Below are 9,146 nucleotides of genomic sequence, written 5' to 3' on the forward strand. Positions count from 1 at the left end.
TATGTAACAAATTATGCTTTACATTTCTATATTTAGCTGTGCGTGTATATTCCTTATTTATGATTCCGCTGTCTTCTGTCTTTCTATTAGAAACGTTTACCTGGGAATTTACTTAAAGTGAAAAAAAAAAAAAATCGTATGCAACAGATAAGTCGTTTTAATAACATATTTCTGTGTACCAGATCTTTAGCTGTTATTTTTAGCATAACGAGTTTTCTGGTGAGGGCTTCATTTGCTTTCATTGCCTGTTTGTTGCTTCAGAACTAATCTACGGATGCACAAACGCCTCAAACGGAGAAAATGAGAGAAATATGTTCCGAAACACCCCTATCCATTTTCTTGAAAGTTAAGACGAATTGAAGTGGACTCCGGTGAATTTTTGGAAATCTGCGACCCCACCCCTCCTAAAACACTTTCCTCCAAAATGTTGTATATTCGGACTCTACATTATATAACACATATTCGGAGAAAATTTCATTAAAAAATATCCATTTTTCTGAAAGTTATGATCATCCAAAGTTGGTGGGGGTGGGAAGACACAAATTTGTAGTTATGCCATATATATATACACACGCGCGCACACGTACTCACTCATACACACCCATACGCACATACACACACGCACATATTCGTTCAGTGTTAATTACTCAAAAGAATGGTAAAAACTAATGATATTTTATTTTGGTTGAGTCAGTCTTTTGCTACTCTGAGTTTCACCTGTAGGTGCACAAGATCTTCAGATAGGTTGAGTCACCTCAGAGTAAGAGGAGACTGCCTCAACCAAAATAATGTGTGTGTGTATGTGTGTGTATGTGCATGTACGTGTAAGTATGTGTGTATCTGCAAGAACATATATGTATATGTGTGTGTTTGTGTTTCTCTTTACTTACCGTTTCTTTGTCATCTTTCTCACGTCTGTCCTTGACCTTCGTATACAATGGCACCTGTGATCGTTGTCAACTCAAGCTACAACAGAACCTGAACAAATTCTGTCCTTCATTCGGTATCTATTACTTTCCTATGAATGCCTTGATGTCATATAATCCTCCAGTGACAGAATTACACGCGATTTAATTGTTAACGCTCAGTAATCCCTGAAATTCCAAGTCTATGGTAGACTTCCTTCCACCTACGACAACACTGTCTTCAATTATATTTAGCGCATCTTATAGACCTACTGCATCAAGTAATATATGATCTCATAAGACAATAAGGAATGGTCTTTTAACATTAAAGTCGCTTATATTGACATGAAAATTACAAAATATCCACACTGCCAGGGTCTGAGTGCGTGAACACGTTAAAGGAATCATTTATATATAACATAATCCTAGGCCAGATGTCGTCTGTTACACAATACTTTCATTTGTCCCAATTGATAAATATACATAATTAGATAAGATATTATGTTAACTGAATAGCATATATGCATACACACGCATATACATATATATACACAGGGTATCTAAAAAATGTATACACATATTGAATGAGTATGTAATCTGTTTATTAAAATACATTGATAACGGAAACCAATGGAGTCGCAAAAACCAAGAAGCCTTTCGTTCGGTAATTGTGCGCATTCTTGTGTCATGACTGCTCTCAATTCATCCAGTCATCTTTTTAATACCTCCGTCAAAAATTATCGCGCTGTGAGGTTCATTGAACGTGGAAGGTATTCTACTGAAGTTGTCTAATTCACCTGTTCGGCAAATCTTATTAAATTTGTTTCTTATATTACTAGAGTAGTGTCGAAGAGGCTCTCTTGCTCGAAATATAACTCAACATCTTCAAAATACTTTTGAATGCTTGGCATGTTAGACAATCGTTATCATTTAACGGTTTGAAGCCGTATATTCAACATACAGGAACTGAACACATAATTGTATATCTTTAGCCAACTCTGATGAAATTCGAATTTTAAATGGTTTTAATTTTGGTAATTAATTTCTAAGGTTCTGGAATCGAAACAGCTGTCAGAGATGGTGTCTACTTTTTAAATTAATAAATAATTATTTATTATCTCTATTTTCCTATTTTCTTTACACACACACACACACACACACACACACACACACACACACACACACACACACACACACACACACACACACACACACACACATACATGTATAAATACTTATATACTCATAATATATATGTATATGTGTGGGTGTGTTTGACCTATATATATGTGTTTATATATATATGTACACACACACACACACACACACACACACACACACATATATATATTGCTTTATACATACTAATAAATGCATATACTTACATATATATATGTTAGAGAAAAATTTAAGCACACCTGTGTAGTACTAAATGATAGTATTAATGTCATATGTCATCTGGCAGAAAAAGTCAAAAATCCACTTCTAGTACTTTACTTCCCTTTGTATATTTGGGATAAACAGATGAACTAGATCCTTCCAAATTCGCCCAGTCTTGGATCTCTGTTTTTACCAATATTGCAAATAATATCGCACCAGATACACATATAATAGCACACAACGCAAACACGATCTGCCATTCTTCTTGTGTACCGTTCGGGGTGAGAGATTTTGCAGCCACGGAACCAAGGCTGCCTGCTATTGAGGCAAAGGTGTTTGCAATTCCAAATACAACACCAGCGTAACTTGGAGCAATGTCAGTGTTACTGACGAGGGCACCACCACTGCAAAATGATATTGTTATACCACTGAGAAACAAGAGGAGACTTATTAGAATGGTTTGATCACATCTGAGAAATCCTATTACAATCAATAAACTTGCTGAAGCCACCATGGAAAAAGTCTGGAATAAAACACGCACAGAACGAGTTGAGAGATATTTCTTTGAGCGTATAAAATCTGCAAATCTTCCACACAACGGTAGAGCAATGATTTGTCCAATGGCAGGAGCAGACGACATTAAACCGTTGGACGTTGTATTGACCTGTAAGGCTTCTTTCATATATAGAGGGAGCAATACCTGGAAAGATATACTTGTCCAGGCATAAGCAAATAAACCAAAGTTGATTGCCCAAACAGCAGGTGATAACACTAACTGTTTCCATGGTACTTTTTGAACTACATTTCGACATTTTATACTTTTGTTTAGATAAGAACGTTCTTCTTCGCTGATAGTTGGATGACCGTTTGGATTATCGTAAACAACATAAAAACACACACAACTAAACACCAACGATATGCCACCAAATACATAGAATATAGAACCCCATCCATTATCAAAGCCATAATCACAAAGAAAACCAGATATTGAAAGACCTACAATGCTACCTAGAATTTGACAAGCAAATGCAAACCCTATTAATAATCCTTTCTCTTGTGGAGGTCCCCAGCGTCCAAATAAAGATTGAATTGCTGCGGACAATGGCCCCGATACGACGCCAGTTAATATCCTTAGAATCAGAGTAAGATAACCACTAATTCGAGACAAACTTGGATGAAGAATGGTCAGGATGGATGCCGAGAGTAGTGAACCTCCTAGAACTCTTTTCCCACCATATTTATCTGCCAATACACCACCTAAAATATTAGTCACCATATACCCATAAAAATACCCAGCCAACATGTTAGATTGAAGTGTGTCGCTCCATTCGATTTCTCCTTCAAACGTTTGGTTCGTTGAATGATTTTCCAAACCAGAACAAAGTTGGTTGTTTGTAGTATTGTTAACTTCCTCAGTTGTACGATTGGGTGTTTTCAACATGCATACAAAAGCCATACTTAGATCAACTCTTAAAGTTTGAAGCAGAAGAAAAGCCATACCACAAGCATAGCATAATCTCCATCGACACGAATAATAACGCTTCAGTTCGTTGGTAAATTTCGACATTATTGCGTTTCTTTTTACTGTTTCTTCATAAAGTTTTGCTTGATGTTTGGTGTCTGAAAGTATATTAGTCCATGTGCACTGTAAGTCCAAAATAACAAAATAAACACAAGAGGGCAACGGTAGTCCCCTTTAAACACTGAATTCTTTGTGGATGGGTAATTTATTATCGATAAATCTGAAAGTCATTAATCAATCACTATCAAGGAAAGTATTGATAATCGTCAGTTATGATAATTTGGTTAGTAATTTCGTTCTCTTTACGTTAGAAATAGAAAACATCACGTCTAGTCAAGAAAACAATCAAGAAATAATGTAACAGTGAAGATGCAGAGTTGTGACAATAAATTACAGAGAATACAGGTTCAGGGATTCTTTTATAATGTTTAGACCAGGAATCAACAACACTACTTCTAATTCTTTCAGTATCTACTGTAAATATGAGACCTCAGACAGGTATAAGACATTGTTGAAAGTTACGTCGTAACCGGTCGGTAAGTATAAAGTATGTATTCATTTCCTCTTGGTTCTTTGATTTGTATAACATATTTTTCTAAAAGTTTAGTGTAGTTGCGATATTGAATGTTAATCAACTAGAAGAACGCTGTGTATGCGATACAGTTTGAATTCTTTGTTTAGTTATCTTTTATATTAGTTCCGTACGCCTGTGTGCTGGGATTTACAATATATTTTCAAGTTCTATATAATTCAATCCTTGCATTTAAAACATGGCAAAATCTGTAGATCCAGCTTTAGGAAATAATAGTTCAGAGAAAAATGTCGGTGATCAGAATTGATGAAGTTGAGAATTGAAGATCTTTGAGCATTTCTTTACGTCTCTTTATGTTCTTGGTTCAGGCAAGAATTAATCGATTGTGCATTCACTGAAATGTAAGAAATCAATAGAAAATCATTGAGTGCAATATTATATTTTCCATTACTGATAATTGTATATCTATCTATCTATCTATCTATCTATCTATCTATCTATCTATCTATCTATCTATCTATCTATCTATCTATCTATCTATCTATCTATCTATCTATCTATCTATCTATCTGTCTGTCTATCTATCTATCTATCTATCTATCTATCTATCTGTCTGTCTGTCTATCTGTCTGTCTGTCTGTCTATCTGTCTGTCTGTCTGTCTGTCTGTCTGTCTGTCTGCATGACTTATCTGCTTTCCACCGGTTCTTCAGTCACTAAAACTCCGGAATTGTTTAACGTTTTGAGGGGTACAGTCTTTCAGTTTCCGTCTACCAAATCCCCTTACAAGGCTTTAGTCATCTCGAGGCCCTAGTAGAAAATAATTGGCCAAGGTGCCACGTAGTGGGATTGAACCCGGAACCGTCTTTTTGGGAAGCAACCACATCTGCACCTATAGTGTTTGTTTGTTTGTTTTCTTCTGATCTCTGCTCATTCGTTTATAAAACGTGCGCAAAATCTATTGGATCGGTCAAGTGTTATTGGTGAAATCAGTTTCTTTCCTCAGGTATTCAAACGTCCGTTGGTTGAAGTTGATCAGCAAGAAATTTCGTATGTGGCAGTAAGCTGACATGAGTTCAGGCTTTTTGTGGAGTATCAAGCGGGATGACGTCATATAACAAAGTTCGTGTTTACCAACTTCAAAGTAGACGCACGTTCAGGCACCTAGCAGAATAATCGACGTCAATACAAAAACAGCAGCCTCGCCAATTAAACGAAGAATCAATCCACTAATCACGTGACTACCACGTGATTAATCGCTTTAGCAGATGTTAATGTAGATATCTATGCCGTCCACAGTTCGTACAATATTCCACTTGATATATAATGTCTTAAAGTATGTGATTTCATAAATGATGTGGTTTATATTTTAACAAAAATATAAGACAGTTGCAGCAGTTTAAATCTTATTTTCCATTTCTTCTGAATTTTTTTTATTACTTCGTATGACTCAAACAAATCATATTTAAAATAAATGATGTCTTACTTACCGTTTCTTTGTCATCTTTCTCACGTCTGTCCTTGACCTTCGTATACAATGGCACCTGTGATCGTTGTCAACTCAAGCTACAACAGAACCTGAACAAATTCTGTCCTTCATTCGGTATCTATTACCTTCCTATGAATGCCTTGATGTCATATAATCCTCCAGTGACAGAATTACACGCGATTTAATTGTTAACGCTCAGTAATCCCTGAAATTCCATGTCTATGGTAGACTTCCTTCCACCTACGACAACGCTGTCTTCAATTATATTTAGCGCATCTTATAGACCTACTGCATCAAGTAATATATGATCTCATAAGACAGTAAGGAATGGTCTTTTAACATTAAAGTCGCTTATATTGACATGAAAATTACAAAATATCCACACTGCCAGGGTCTGAGTGCGTGAACACGTTAAAAGAATCATTTATATATAACATAATCCTAGGCCAGATGTCGTCTGTTACACAATACTTTCATTTGTCCCAGTTGATAAATATACATAATTAGATAAGGCATTATGTTAACTGAATATGTATGTATATATATATATATATATACATATACATATATAGGTTGTTTAGAAAAAGGTGTACACATATCGAATGATTATATAATCTTTGTCTATTAAAATATATTTCATGTTCAAAATTTATAGAATCTACAGACAGAATTGAATTATTTTATGAGCGTCTGTTTTCAAACGGTTGACCGAACCAGTGGAGTCGCAGACTTCAAGAAACCTTTCGGTCGGTATTTGTGCGCATTCTCGTGTCATGGCTACTCTCAATTTATCCATTGTTGCTGATTTTGTACCTTAAACTTTATCTTTTAAGTTCCTTGAACTCTGGTAGTGCACTTTTACCATCTTAATCATGCTTTGCGGGGCCTGTCGATGTCTGTGGAATTCCAAGACCGCTTCTTGGTGACATTCTAATCAATTCTTTCTACTTCAAACTTATCTCTAATTCGAGTGAAAACCCATCGTTTTTACAGATTATTATTCTCCCATAATTCTCCCTTTCCTCCTTCTCTTACCCATGCCGTACCTCCTCCTCCTACTCTTCTTATCTGCATCCTTCTACGATAGCCATATTTATGTATTCCCCCACACGACCAAAGCTTTGTGAGTGGATTTGGTAGACGGAAGCTTATCTGACTACTGACATTCACTGCTGTTTCTTTGCCATTGTTTACCCTTTGACAGACCATCCGGCTGTCTCCCACCCTTATCATATACTTAATCTCGCTCTTTCCTAGTTTTCGTCAACTGATGTCTTCAGAATAGTCATTCTCTTTCAGTTACCTCCACCCCTCTCTTATTCTCTCTTTTTCTCTTGATTTTCCTTATCTCGCTCACTCTATCTTTTCCAAAACTTTATATATGTAAACACTGCTATTATTATGAATATATATTGTGTGTGTATATGTATATTAATAGATATGTATGCATGTATATATATAATATATATACATATGTTGATATGTATATGAATATATTGATACATATATACATATTGAGATCTACTTATTACAAAATAACCCCACGCATCTATATTATAATGATTGAAGAAGTGCAGGACTGTGTCCAGTTTTTTTCCAGTTTATTTTTATTTTATTAAAAAACGCCATATTACTTTGAAGAAATTATAAATGAATATTAGAAAATATTTAAACTATAACGTTTATTTGTATAATAAACATAAATATAAAGCTTAATATTACAAGATTTGCTTCTGGTTTAAATGTCAACTTCCGTTTGAATTCCATATGTAAACAAATATCTTTTCTTCGTGTTCGTAAAAATGTAATAATGCGAAAAAATAATAAAACAAGTGAATAAATTATTTTTGAAAATATTACGTGGTATAAAAACAATAATCCCTATCTAGTAGAATTAAGTTTTCAAATTGTGTTAGACTGCGGTCATGCTGGGGTACCACTTTGAAATTATTTAGTCAAAAATATCATCTCCCAACACAATTCTTCGCACATGGTCAGATGTATGTTACATTATCAAGAGCGTCAAGAAAAGAAAATATAACAATATTAACCGAGATAAATGAAAAGTGTCCATTTGTTGACAGTTGTGTCCACAAAAAAATTCTACAGTGATGTGAAACATTCATTGTCCTCTTTTAATTGAAATGTATTTAATCTTTTTTAATTGCTAGGAAAGGGACACTAGAAACACTTCAGACGTCTATAAGGGAATATAATGAAACAACAATATAGCAAAACTCAATTCTTCATATTGGTAAATGTAATTCCTTAATTCCCAGCAGAGCATCTATTTTCTAATTCACTCAAGTGAAGATTCATGAACATTTTCCCTTGACAGTCTCATCTCTTTTCCAATTTTCTTTATCGTCTTTTTTAAATGCATTATGGATTATTTTACTGATGACAGAATAAAATATAACTGAGTCTGTGTTCAATTCATGAGAATATTGTCAATTTACTCTATAATCTATGTATCATATCTATATGTATATATAATATCAATATGAGCAACACATATGCCAGCGGAGGGCGGTTTTTCTGCTAGTCTATGTAATACTGTATGATAATATTAATATCATAAGCCATCAGTAGTCTAGCACACACTAATCTAGTTAAGCTACTTATTTCTATTCTAACAGATGAGCTAGCTAGATCCCTCTGAACTTGCCCAGTCTTGAATATCTGTTCTTACCAATATTGCAAATAATATTGCTCCAGAAACACATACAACAGCACACAACGCAAACACAACCTGCCATTCTTCTCGTGTACCGTTTGGGGTGAGAGCTTTTGCGGCCACGGAACTAAGGCTGCCTGCCATTGACCCGAAAGTGTTACCGATTCCATATATAATACCAGCATAACTTGGAGCAATGTCTCTGCTGTTAACGAGAACACCGCCACTGGTAAATGATAGCGATATACCACTGAGAAACAAAAGCAGAGTTATTAGAATAGTTCTGTCACATCTGAGGAATCCCATGGCAATCAGCAGACTTGCTGAAACAACCATAGCAAATGTTTGGAATAAAATTCGAACTGAACGCGTTGACAGATATTTCTTTGAACGTAAAAAATCTGCAAATCTTCCACATAATGGCATAGAAATAATTTGTCCAACCGAAGGAGAAGACGACATGAAACCGTTGGACGTTGTATCAACGTTTAAGGCTTCTTTCATATATAAAGGCAGCAACACCATGAAAGATATATTCGTCCAAGCATAACTAAACAAACCGACATTAATTGCCCATACAGCCAGTGATAACAACAACCGTTTCCATGGTACTATTCTAACTATATTTACACATCTTATAGC

General features: G+C 35.1%; 3 protein-coding genes across 5 annotated transcripts in view; all 3 read right to left on the minus strand.

The window, feature by feature from the left end:
* LOC106877522 (sialin) overlaps positions 1 to 1,359 on the minus strand; it is a 12,399-nt gene extending 11,040 nt beyond the window's left edge. For all 3 annotated transcript variants that reach the window (XM_052976392.1, XM_014926449.2, XM_052976391.1), the window contains exon 1: positions 891 to 1,359. The gene's annotated coding sequence lies outside the window, so the exon portion shown is untranslated. The remainder of the gene's footprint in view (positions 1 to 890) is intronic.
* A 1,017-nt stretch (positions 1,360 to 2,376) lies between these two features.
* LOC128250722 (sialin-like) lies at positions 2,377 to 3,588 on the minus strand. The gene has a single exon (XM_052976491.1). It carries the CDS (start codon positions 3,586 to 3,588, stop codon positions 2,377 to 2,379), a length of 1,212 nt encoding a protein of 403 aa, XP_052832451.1.
* Positions 3,589 to 7,530: 3,942 nt separating this feature from the next.
* The window catches only part of LOC106877528 (sialin), a 10,196-nt gene continuing 8,580 nt past the window's right edge, over positions 7,531 to 9,146 (minus strand). Inside the window, exon 3 of the mRNA XM_052976492.1 lies at positions 7,531 to 9,144. Within this exon, the coding sequence (XP_052832452.1) occupies positions 8,472 to 9,144 (673 nt within the window). The 3' untranslated portion in view covers positions 7,531 to 8,471. The remainder of the gene's footprint in view (positions 9,145 to 9,146) is intronic.

This window comes from Octopus bimaculoides, chromosome 24, assembly GCF_001194135.2.
Source record: "Octopus bimaculoides isolate UCB-OBI-ISO-001 chromosome 24, ASM119413v2, whole genome shotgun sequence".
NCBI lineage: Eukaryota > Metazoa > Mollusca > Cephalopoda > Octopoda > Octopodidae > Octopus > Octopus bimaculoides.